Source organism: Dipodomys merriami, unplaced genomic scaffold, assembly GCF_024711535.1.
Source record: "Dipodomys merriami isolate MVZ:Mamm:240054 unplaced genomic scaffold, mDipMer1.0.p SCAF_128, whole genome shotgun sequence".
NCBI lineage: Eukaryota > Metazoa > Chordata > Mammalia > Rodentia > Heteromyidae > Dipodomys > Dipodomys merriami.
In genome coordinates, this window is record NW_027202582.1 from 965314 (window position 1) to 978031 (window position 12718).

General features: G+C 54.6%; 1 protein-coding gene across 2 annotated transcripts in view; it reads right to left on the reverse strand.

Moving 5' to 3' along the window:
* Macrod1 (mono-ADP ribosylhydrolase 1) overlaps window positions 1-8013 on the reverse strand; it is a 140812-nt gene extending 132799 nt beyond the window's left edge. For both annotated transcript variants that reach the window (XM_070017951.1, XM_070017952.1), the window contains exon 1: window positions 7592-8013. In XM_070017951.1, the coding sequence (XP_069874052.1) occupies window positions 7592-7892 (301 nt within the window). In that variant the 5' untranslated portion in view covers window positions 7893-8013. The remainder of the gene's footprint in view (window positions 1-7591) is intronic.
* Between the last annotated feature and the right edge of the window lie 4705 nt (window positions 8014-12718).

A 12718-nucleotide genomic window follows, 5' to 3' on the forward strand; every position in this document is an offset into this window, starting at 1 on the left:
CAAAAAAAAAAAAAAACAAAAAAAAAAACACCAGAAAACCAGAGGTGGCGCTGTGCTCAAGTGGTAGAGCACTAAAGAGCTGAAGCACAGCGCCCAGGCCCTGAGTTCAGGCCCCACAACCAACAAAAATTAATAAATTAATAAATAAATAAAATTAGGGGCCAAGCAGATCCTAAGCCTGTGGTCAACGCCAGCTGAGGGCTCCCCAGGGATAGCTGCCCAGCTGGGGCAGGTGGCCCCCCACTTTGGAAGGAGAAAGAGGGGTTTGGGAGGTCACCCCAGGTCACACAGTGAGTGAGCAGTGTGGGGAGTTAAGACCCCACAGCTTCCCTAACTTGAGTTCCAAGCTGGTTCTTCCCACGGCAGCTCTGGCCCTTGGTCCCCTTCCTTCCCTTTGTGGGCACCAGACGGAGAAACCCGAGCTCCCCCCAGGGGCTTCGGCCAGCAAAGGTGCAGACATACAGCTCATGGGTGCCCCCTGCCGGCCTGAAGCTACCTGTGTGCCCAGGCTCAGCTAGCCCGGTCCCCCCCCCACCATGGGCTGGCTCTCCAGATGGAGCAAGCCAACAGAACTCAAGAAACCAGCAAAAAAGATGGAAGGGGCAGTAAGATGTGGCTCAAGTGGTAGAGCACTAGCCTTATGCAAAAAAAAAAAAAAGAGCATGGGGCTGGGAAGGTGGCTCAGTGGCAGAGTGCTTGCCTTGCGTGCACGAGGCCCTGGGTTTCCGGCAGAAAAAGCCGGAAGTGGTGCTGCGGCTCAAGTGGTAGAGCGCTAGCCTTGAGCTGAAAAGCTGAGGGACAGTGTCCAGGTCCAGAGTCAGGCCCCACGACCAAAAAAAAAAAAAAAGAGCACAAGACCCTGAGTTCAAGTCCGAATATGGGTAACCAGAAAACAAAATTATTTCACTAGATACAGCTTAAGATTGCTCCCCAGCTGGGAAGGTGGCTCAGTGGTAGAGCGCTTGCCTTGCATGCCTGAGGCCCTGGGTTCGATTCCGCAGCACCACATAAGCCAAAAAGAAAAAAAAGCTGGAAGTGGCGCTGTGGCTCAAGTGGTAGAGCGCTAGCCTTGAGCTGAAGAGCTGAGGGACAGCGCCCAGGCCCAGAGTTCAGACCCCCCCCAAAAAAAAAGATTGCTCCCCAAAGATCAGACCCTCTGTGTGTGTGTGTGTGTGTGCATGTATGTGTGCGTGTGTGTTGTACATATGCCCCACCCTTTTATTCTTTCAATGAGGAAAGGGCTTCCTGTGGCACCTCTAAATCCAGAGCCCCTCCTCCCCAGAGGCTCAGGACCCCAGCAGCTGAGGAACAGCCCAGGCCTCACCTAAAGGCACCTTTCCTGGGGCAGGGTGCAGATCTGGGACGGGGCACAGGGCTGGGGTGTGGAGGGGGCCATCTCCTGCTCCTGCTTCTCAGCAGATGGGCTTGGCTGGCAGCGCCTGTCAGAGGCTGGAGCCGCACGGTGCAGGGGAGGCCACACGGGGGCTCTGCCCCTGGCTGGCAGTTTGCCTGTGGAATGGTTAATAACTATTTGAGACACCACTGGACACCAGGTCTAGGGGTCAAAGGTACAGTTGAGGTTCTGGGGCCTGATGGAGAAGGGTAGAGAAGTGACCCAACCATTCTGCTCTGTGTCCAGGAGTGCAGGCAGGTTCCTGGGGCGGAGGAGGGAGGGGGTCCTGGGGTTAGAGCCTTCCTCTAAGTTCCAGAGCCAAGGAAATGGACCCCCTGCCAACATACACTCAGAAACCAGTCACCTGAGGCCACTTCCCCTCCCCCGCCCCCCAAGCCTGCCTGCCACCCGCACCTTGTCTGCCCTCCCTCAGGTCATTGGACAGGAGGGCCCTTCCTCCCTGAGACTGGCTCACCCTCTAGTGCTCCCTCAGCTCCCCTGCCTCTGCTCCACGCCCACCTCGCTGCCCTGACTGCCCTCCAACAGCCCCACATTCCAGCGGCAGCTACCTCCAGCCTTCCTTCCCAGGCCTCCTCCGGCTCCTCCTCCCACCTCCCAGCCGCCCACCCCTTGATCCACCAAGACCAAGGTCAAAGTCAAGAGCACCACAATGAGCCAGCATCTCTGGCTCACGCCTGTAATCCTAGTTACTCAGAAAACTGGGATCTGAGGATCACAGTTCCAAGTCAGCCCAGGCAGGTAATTCTGTGAGAATATCGTCTCCAATTAACCAGCAAAATCCGCCCCCCCCACACACACACAAAAGAAAAGATCACCTCACCACGGTGATCAGAATTCGCCCATCCAGGTGCAGATTTACCCACAATACTCCAGAAACCAAGCCTTCCTCTCACCCCCTGGGGCGAGCCCCCTTGTCACTTCCTGGTCCCCCATCTGTCCCCAGCATAGCATGCATCTCCCCTTTGCCCTTTTCCTCACAGATGCCCAGGGAGCCCAGGACTATATTTTTTGTGTGTGCTAGCAAGTATTGGGGCTTTAACTCAGGACCTTGCATTCACTTAGCTTTTCCCAATCAAGGCAACCACACCCTCACTTATGACTTTTTGCTGGCTAAATGTGAATAAGAGCTTTAGGGACTTTCCTGCCCAGGCTGGCTTTGTATCACAATCCTCAGATCGCAGCCTCCCAAGTAGCTAGGATTACAGGCTTGAGCCTAGGACTACAAACCAGATCCTATCCTTCTTCTGTAAGACCCAGTTCCCTAAGCTTAAGGTCTGGCCCACGTGACCACCCCTATTTCTGTCCCCAACCTCCTCCTAAACACACCTCCCCCCATCCCTGGCCATACACCATTCAGTTCTCAGTCAGGTAAAGCCAGGTGCCAATGGTTCACATCTGTAATACTAGCTACTCAGGAGACTGAGATCTGAGGATCTCGGATCAAAACCAGCCCAGACAGACAAATCCATGCACAGCATGATTGCAGGATGAATCAATAAATGGGTGAAGTGAGACCTGAGGCTGAAGGTAAGTTGGCCAAAGAGATGAGTCTCCCAGGTAGAGAGGTGTGGGTGCAGAGGTGGGGGGAGGAGCAAAAAGGAGGGAGACTAACACCTGCTGCCGAGTAAGGGAGAGCAGCCCAGTCCACCTCGGAGCCCCCCTCCACACTAGCGAGATGCTCAGCCTCCAGCTGCATCTCCTCACCTCTGCACGGACCAGGCAGGCGCTGCCCCGTGACCATTCTCCATGGGGCCAACAGAAAGAAGGTGGCAGCAAAGCAGGATGCACACCATGTTTCATATTACAACACCCATATGCCGGCTCCGCCCAGGAACAAGAGAACTAGAGAACAAGGCAAAGCAAGACACGACGTGGCACCAACCATGTGAGGATGCCTGCAATCCCAGTGCTTGGGAGGCAGACACATGAGGATTGAGCTCAATGCCTACCTAACTTACAGACCTTGACTTCAACAACAAATATTGAGACCCAGGTGCCGGTAGCTCACACCTGTAACCTTAGCTACTCAGGAGGCTGAGATCTGAGGATCATGGTTCAAAGCCAACCTGGGCAGGAACATCCATGAGACTCTTATCTCCAATGAACTACCAGAAAACCGGAAGTGGCGCTGTGGAGGAGTGGCTCAGGGGTAGGGCACCTGCCAATGAGTGTGAAGAGTCAGATAGCGAGTTGGAGTCCCAGTCTAGGATGGAAAAAAAATGGGAGAATAAACATTTTGTGTCAACTGGAGGGCAGAGCCAGAGCCCAAGTGAGCTGCTACAATACCGGTGGTCTGCTCAGCCAGCAGACAACCCACCGCAGGTGGCACACATGCTGAGGCACCAGCTGGCACAGGCCCTGGGCATCTCATGATGCCCAGGGACACCCCAGGTCTGCTAGCAGACATCCTGTGTCAGCTGTTTCCATGTTGGGTTAGAGCGAGGCAGTGGGACGTGTCCCTGGACGCAGCAATGAAAGGAACGTGGGGTGGGGCTGTCTTCCATGGCCTGGCCTCAGGGCCCAATGTCGGCCCTGCCATCCAGAGACTGCACACTGGCACTGGTGCCAGTCACTTGGTGCTGACCTTGGGGACATCAGTCAACCCGTCCCTGCCTGGGCCAGGCCCCAGTGCATGCCTTAGACTCAAAAAGCCAGGCATGCCGGGAGCTGTGTCTCAATTACTATGAGGCTCTGGCCTGGTCTGATCTATGGGAGAAGAAAAAGCCAAGTGTGATTCTTTTTTTTTTTTTTTTTGGTGGTCATGGGGCTTGAACTCAGAGCCTGGGCACTGTCCCTGAGCTCCTTTGTGCTCAAAGATAGCACTCTACCACTTTGAACCACAGCTCCACTTCTGGTTTTCTGGTAGCTCATTGCAGATAAGAGTCTCAAAGATTTCCTTGCCTGGGCCGGCTCTGAACTATGAGTCTCAGATCTCAGTCTCCTGAGTAGCTAGGATTACAGGCGTGAGCTACTGGTATCTGTGGCTTTTTGTTGTTCTAGTCCTGGGACTTAAACTTAGGGACCGGGTGCTGTCTTTGAGCTTTTTTTGCTCACTGATAGTACTCTATCACTTGAGCCACAGTTCCACTTCCACCTTTGTTGGTGGTTAATTGGAAATAAGGGTCTCACAGACATTCATGCCTGAGCTGGCTTCCACCCACGATCCTCAGATTTCAGCCTCCTCAGTAGCTAGGATTACAGGCGTGAGCCACTGGTACCTCAGTGCCAATTGTGATTTTTCTCCACCTGGAGGACCATGCACCACATTCATCACCCCAACTTCCCATGTCAGGGGCCAAACCCCCATACCTATCTCCATCTCCGCAAGGAGAAGCTGGAGCCCGGCGCCCCACCGCCCTCTCACGTGTCAGGACAGATGTGGACTTAAAGCACAAGTGCACTTTATTTATTTTTTCTAAAAGATGTAAAACCTGCATTTTCATTTTCTTTCAGTTTTGGAAAGGCAAGTATATTTCACAGCTCACTGAGACAGGTGTTGTAAAAAGATACTCGCCGTAAATTTTGATGGGAGGCCTGACCCGAGCTGAAGCTTCCAGGAGCTCTGGGCACGAAAGCTGGGCGGGAAGAAGCAGGCTCCGCCAGAGTCATAAAGTGCGACGGGCAAACGGGAATTCAATGATGTGTTTTAAGAAGCATCTTTATGGCACTATGCAAGATGGGGTGGAGAGAGGCAAGGGTAGGCTGGGTGCCAGGGAGCCACGCTTCCGCAGGATGCAGGGTGGCAGGGCCAGTAAGATGGGGGTGCCCGGAACTCAGTGACGTGTGGACCCCCCCCCCACGGTCCACACCAAGACAATGCCAAGGCTACTTGCCCAGGTGTGCCTGGAAACTGTACCTACTCGGCAGTCACCCCTGCCCAGTGTGTCTGCAGCTGGAGCCCACAAACTCCTCAACCACTGGGGAAGCTCAGCGTAAGCAGTGATGGGAGCCCTGGGGGTGAGGCCTGCAAGCTGCCAGGGGCGCCAGGCCCCACGCAGAAGTGGGCCCGGGAGGGCTGTCCCATAGCAGGTGCTGTTGGTCCCATCTCCGAGACTGGAGTCAGGCTCCAGGAGGGCAGAGTAGGACCTAGGTGTGAAGACGTTAATACCCTTTCTTCTCTTAGAGTGGGGTGGGGCCAGAGCAGCTTCCCATATAACTCAAAAATGCCTTTCAAAAGGAGAATAGCCCAGCCAGGTGTCGGGTGGCTCACACCTGTAATCCTAGCTACTCAGGAGGCTGAGAGCTGAGGATCCAGGTGCAAAGCCAGCCTGGGCAGGAAAGTCCATGAGACTCTTATCTCCAATAAAGCACTTAGAAAAACCAGAAGTGGAGCTGTGGCTCAAGTGATAGAGCACTGGCCTTGAGCTGAAGAGCTGAGGGACAGCGCCCAGACCCAGAGTTCAAGCCCACAACCAACAACAAAAAAAAAAGAATAGCCCAGACCAGTGATTCATGCCTATAATCCTAACTACTCAGGAGGCTGAGATCTGAGGATCTCATGGGCAGGAAAGTCCATAAAACCCTTATGAACCACCAGAAAACCTGAAGTGGAGCTGTGGCTCAAGTCAAGTGGTAGAGCACTAAAGCTCAACAGGTGGGAGCCACCAGCATCCAGATCATCAACAGCTTCTTTACAGCACCTACTGCCCCTCGTCTCCAGACATTCCTGTCACCTACCAGAGTACAAGCTTCTTGGGGACGGCCCTGGGTGTTCAGAGGAGCTGAATCTCTGGCACACACAGGCCACACCGGAGGCACTTGACACAAATTTGCTCAAGGAATGTTAAGAATCTCAGCTTCCAGCAGAGAGGAGAAAAACTACAGCAAGAACACAGCAGACTGGGACCCCACAGGTCCCCCCCTTTGGCTTCCTGGGGTCCTGTTATTTTCAGGGTCACCGGCAGATGGGGGGAGCTGGGAGAAGGGGAACTGAGTCATAGAAACTTTTGCAGAACCAGAAACAGGCACCAGCCCCACCTCTCTGGCCCTTGCACCAACCCAGGGAGCTGGTCTCCAATAAGAAGAAATTCTCTGGAGAGACAGTGACACCTGCTTGCCAGGGGTCCCCCACCACCAGCAGCAGCTCCCACTTCCTGTCCTGAGCCATTTTCCAGGGCCAGGACTGAAAGTGTGACAGGTTCTGACTGTTTAGAGTAGCATCTGGTGCTTCAGGACTCCAGGGCCCAGAGCCAAAAGCGACTGTCACCAGTCCCAAACGGGCCACCTTGCTTGATCCCCAACCCCTGCCAGTCAGGCCACCTGCCCAGCTCAGGGTCCCACCCCCCAGCAGCCCAGCCAATGAGCTTCCCTCCTAGGGCTCTGGAAACGGGATCTAGAGGGCAGAAGCTGCTCCAGCAGGCAGGCCTGAAGGGCAGGGGCAGCTGGGTACCAGGCAGAGCTATTTGGGGCTCGGCAGGTCCCTGCTCTTCCCTCCCCAGGGCAGAGACTTGGCCAGTGCAGGAGTGGAGGCCGGGTCCACCACCCGTGCTCACCCAGAAGGTGAAGCAATTTGCTTCTTGGGGGTACAGAGGTCCTGGCAGGCACGTGCGCGCACACACGTGCACACACACACACATACACACACACACACACACACACACACACACCTACCTCCCACCTGCTCTCCCTTCCCCTGGCCTTCTTACTTCAGTCCAGAAGGAATGGGGCAAAGACCGCCAGCAGGTGGCCCGAAGCCAGCCATGGGAATGGGCAGGGAGGGAGGGTACAGGGCAGGCTGCCATGGGAGGCCGCCCCACGAAACCACCTTGCCCCTCACCCAGGCGGGCCACGGGCCACAGACCTGCCACTCAGACACCCCGGGAGAGCTACTCCAGGCCCAGCCCTGGGTTGGTCGAGGAGTCCTACAGAACTTCCTTCTGCTAACCCCACCGAGTGACCTTGGTGAAGAGGCTCTGGCTCCGGGCCTCAGTTTCCCTCCCTGCACGAAGGAGTAGAGAGATCCTGGGTGCTCCCTGCGGGGGGGGGGGGTGCCTGGGACTCATTGCAGGGGTGAGGCGCTACACACTGCCCCAGACTGGAGATGAGACCTGGTGGGCGGGGAGGGGGGAGGGGGGGAATCTGGGGAAGGGGAAGCGTGGCTGAAGTGAGGGGGGGTGTCTATCCCAGGGCAGAGCGGGCCTCAACTTCCCCAAGTGTCTGCCGGCGGCTCGCACTTACATTTGGCCTCCTTCCAGTCGGTGGAAGTACTCAGGTCCACCTTCGCCGCCATGGCCAGGGGGGCCCAGGTGCGCACCCCGGCTCTCCGCCCCGCCGCCGCCGCCCCCCACGCCCCAACTCCCGCCGAGGCCCACGCGCGGGGGGCGTGCGCGCCCGGGGACGCCGGGGGGCCGCACGCAGCGCCGCGGGTTCGCGTGGCCCCCGCCGAGGGGCCGGGCCGGGGGCGCGGGGCGACGACCAGCAGCTGCCCCGCGGCGCGCAGCGGTGCCAGGCGGCCGGACGCGGCGCTCCGCAGAGACATGAGCGGGCGGCGCGAGGCGGGTCCCCGCCCACTTGGACTCGGCGGCCGGTGCTCGGGAGAGTCGCTCCCTTCTCTACTTGGGGACCGGGCGGCTCGTGCCAGCCGGTGGTGACCTGCTTGGAACCGGCGGGCGGCGCAGACAGCGAACCCGGGCGCGCCGCTGGGCACCCTGGAACTTGTAGTCCGGGCCGCCGGATGGGCACACGCACTCGTCTCCACACGTGCGCGCCCCGCCCCGTCCCGCCCTGTCCCGCCCCGCCCGCGCCCGGGCCCGCGCCGCCAACTTCTCCCCGGGCCTCCTGCACGACGCGCCGCCGCCGGCCCTCGAGCGGCTCCCACGGCCGCTGTAGGGACCCGAGCTTGTGTTGCCCGGTGCCGCCCGGCGCCCAGCCCCGGAGCCGCGGGTCCCGGCGATCGGCCGCGGGGAGAGGATAGGGGCCCCGAACTTGACGGGAAGGGCCTGTTCCGGGCCTTCGCCCCAGGCCCCAGAGCTGCTGGGGAGGCCAGCGTGGAATGGTGGCATGAGAAGTCAGAAACCTGGGTGCCAGGGTTCTGAGCCCTCCAGTGGAACTGGGGTAACATGTTTCTTGACATTTTCCCTATCTCTTTGCAAACTACTTTTTTTTTTTTTTTAATTTTGTCAGCCGTGGGGCTTGAACTCTGGGCCCGGGCGCTGCCCCTCAGCTCTTCAGCTCAAGGGGAGCGCTCTACCACTTAAGCCACGGCGCCACCTCTGGTTTTCTGGTGGTTAATTGGAGATAGGAGTCTCAAGGTCTCTCCTGCCCAGGCTGGCTTTGAACTGCAATCCTCAGATCTCAGCCTCCTGAGTAGCTAGGATTACAGGTGTGAGCCACCAACACCTGGTGAAAAGTAACTTTTCTGTATGTCATTTGTGTCTGTACTTGAACTCAGGGCTGGGCACCATCCCTGAGCTTTTTCTGCTCAAGACTAGTGCTCTACCACTAGAGCTACAGCTCCACTCCGGGCTTTTTGGTGGCTAATTGGAGGTAAGAGTCACATGAACTTTCCTGGCGGGGCTGACTTTGCCCTTATCCTCAGATCTCAATCTCCTGAATAGCTAGGATTACAGGTCAGAGCCACCAGCGCTCAAGCTCAGAGAAAACTGTGTGTGTGTGTGTGTGTGTGTGTGTGTGTCAGTCTTGGGGCCTGTGTGTGTGTGTGTGTGTGTGTGTGTGTGTGTGTGTGTGTGTGAGTCTTGGGGCCTGAACTCAGGGCCCGGGCGCTGTCCCTGAGTTTCTTTTGATCAAGGTTAGCACTCCACCACTTGAGCCACAGCTTTTTTTTTTTTTTTTGGGGGGGGGGTCAGTCGTGGGGCCTGAGCCCCGGACCTGGGCGCTGTCCCTTAGCTCTTCAGCTCAAGGCTAGCACTCTACCACTTAAGCTACAGCACCACAATGCCACTTCCAACTTTTTCTGCTTATGTGGTGCTAAAGATTTGAACCCAGGGCCTCATGCATGCAAGGCAAGCACTCTACCACTGAGCCACCTTCCCAGCCCACTTCCAGCTTTTTCTATTCTTGTGGTACTGAGGAATCAAACCCAGAGCTTCATGCATGCTAGGCAAGCACTCTATCAGTAGCTAACTTTTTTTTTTTTTTTTGGGGGGGGGGGTCTGGTCATGGGGCCTGAACTCAGTAGCTAACTTTTTAATAGACACATTATGTGTATGGGTTAGAGAGCTTGCTTAGTATATAGAAGCCCTGGGCTTGATCCTCCGGCATTGCCTGGAAGAGGAAGGGAAAATCACTGTCTGGGAGTAAGGAGCCAGGGTTCAGAGAAGATCCCAGCGCTGGCTTCGCTGCCCTAGGGTCCACCCCAGCTTCCTGTGCTCTCTGAGGTATTGAGACAGTGCCTGGGGAATGAGAGCTGCCAGGGAGGAGGGTAGTGAGCAGTTTGCCTGGGATGGAGCAAAGGCAGAAGTTTAGGGGCCCAGAAACAAGGGCTATATCCCAGGAACCCCAGCAACTCCCACACTCTGTCCCAAAAAGAGACTCAGGCTAGGAAGGTTTATAGGGCAGAGGGGAGAGGAGGAGTGCCCACCTCCACTCCTCAGCAAGGAGAAGCCGTTGCAGTGGTTGCCTGGGCGACAGACACCTGACACCTGCAGGACACAAGCTCCTGAGGATCTGAGGTCCTCAGCTTCCATCTGCCTCTCAGGGAAGCTCTGTGGATGTCACCGATTCATGATCATGAAATGAGACAGGAGAGAATGACGCTGGGACTCCATTTCCTAGGGTCCTACTGTAATACCAGCCCAGATCTAGCAGCTTACACAACACAAATATATCACCTTCAAGTTCTGTAGGACAGAAATCTGACATGAGTCACTGAAACCTGGCATCAGCAGGGCTGTGTTCCTTCCTAGAAGCTACCCTCCGGGGCCTTTTCCAGCTTCAGGAGACACCCACATGCCTTGACCCGTCGCCCCTGCCTGCAGCCTCAGAGCCAGCTTCATGCATCTCCTTTCCATCTCTTGTAGCCCTGAGACCTCTCCTTCTGCTTCTTCTCTCTCCCTCTTTACTCTCAAGACCACTCAGATAATCCATGAGTAGCTCTCTTACTTGGTTCACCTGTTTTCCAATCTTAATTGCCCTTTGCCCTTGGTTTAGGTTGGCAATGTCTCAGAAGGGCCTTTATTCTGTCTGCTACACTCTTTCCCAGGGAATGGAAAGAAGAGACCTTTTTGGTCCCAGCCAAAGAAAATCTTGATGGCTAAAGAGAAGGCTTACTGCCAGGAGCTCACTGGTGGTTCATGCTTGTAATCCTAGCTACTCAGGAGGCTGAGATCTGAGGATCACAGTTCAAAGCCAGTCCAGGTAGTTAAGTCCATGAGACTCTTATCTGCAGTTAACCACCAGAAAACCAGAAGTGGCACTGTGGCTCAAGTGGTAGAGTGTTCACCTTGAGCTGAAGAGTTTAGGTACAGCGCCCAGGCTTGGAGTTCAAGCCCCATGACTCACCAAAAAAAAAAAAAGGAGAGAAGGCTTCCTTCCACCCAGGGATTGAAATAACTGAAATTAACTGTATTGTACTCAAGGCCTTGCACCATGGATGCCCACTGTGCACCAGCCTCCTTCTCTCTGTTTCTCTGTCTGTCTCTCTCTCTCTCTCTCTCTGTCTCTCTCTCTCTCTCTCTCTCTCTGTCTCTCTGTCTCTCTCTTTCTCTCTCTCTCTCTCCCTCTCTCTCGTTGGTCGTGGGGCTTAAACTGTGCCTGAGCACTGTCCCTCAGCTCTTCAGCTCAAGGCAAGTGCTCTACCACTTGAACCACAGCACCACCTCCGGTTTTCTGGTGGTTAATTGGAGATAAGAGCTTCATGGGCATTCCTGCCCAGGCTGGCTTTGAACCACGATCCTCAGATCTCAGCCTCCTGAGTAGCTAGGATTACAGTCATGAGCCAATGCTGCCCAGCCCCTTCTCTCTCTTTTGGCCAGGACTCAGCTGTGTTCTTACGTGTAGTGATGGTCCAGCCAGCAGCCCTCCATGGCCTGATCTAGAGGAGGCCTGGGCTACACACACAAGTAATTGTGAGCAAGGAAGCAGAATTGTTTTACTTATCTATTTATTGATTGATGGTACTGGAGACTGAACTCAGTGCTTGTGAGAAAGCACTCTGTCCCTTGAATCACACATTCCCCAACCCTTTTTGCTTTAGTTAGGTTTTCAGAAAAAGTCTGACCTTTTTATCCAGGCTAGCTTTAGACCATGATCCTTCTATCTCCTCACCCAAGCAGCTGGGATTATAGGCTTATGCTACCAAGTCTGGCTAAGAATCAGGATTCTAATAAGGCTAGGGAGAAAGTATTCACAGAATGTGAGCCAGGGGGCTGGGAAGGTGGTTCAATGGTAGAGCACTTGCCATGCATGCCTGAGGCCCTGGGTTCAATTCCTTAGCACCACATAAGCAAAGAGGGAAAAACTCAGAAGTAGCGCTGTGGCTTAAGTGGTAGAGCGCTAGCCTTGAGCTGAAGAGCTGAGGGACAGTGCCCAGGCCCAGCGTTCAAGCCCCACAACTGAACCCCCCCCCAAAAAAAAGAATGTGAGCCAGGCCTTTTGGGAAAAGTCAAACTTTCCCATGTTTTGGGGCTATTGCAAGCAGAAAGACCCACAGAAGCAAAGGCAGAGAAGTCTCTACAATGCTGCAGAATGGCTTCTGTGCAGCAAGAAGCCACCTACTGCTGCTTGTGTTTAAATTAATGCTGTGTTTATTAAACGTATAAATTTTAAAAAAAACTTGTTTTCTTAAGCACCCAAGTACAACTTGCAAATCTAGTTTTCTATTTGTAAATCTACCATTTTTATAAAATAATAACAATTGCTTCACTATTCTGTGATTAATATTTAATTAACTCATAAGTTCAACAGATTAAATTTTTCTAAGAATGGATGCCAGTTATAAACTTAGGTAATTAAATTCTCTAATAGATTTTAAACTACGTTTCATAGAGTTGAAATACAGTAGTTGGCCTTCAAACACCTCACACACCAACGGAAGAGACATCTGTACCTAACAAGCACATTAGTTTTCCAGTCGTTTAAGCAACTTTTGTATGTTAATAGACTAAACAAAAAATATGATGGGATGGGCTGGGAAGGTGGCTCAATGGTAGAGCGCTTGCCTTGCATGCCTGAGGCCCTGGGTTTGATTCCTCAGCACCACATAAGCAAAAAGAAAAAAAAGCCGGAAGTGGCTCTGTGGCTCAAGTGGTAGAGTGCTAGCCTTGAGCTGAAGAGCTGAAGTACAGCGCCCAGGCCCAGAGTTCAGGCCCCATGACCGGACCCCCCCAAAAAAAAAAAAAATGATGG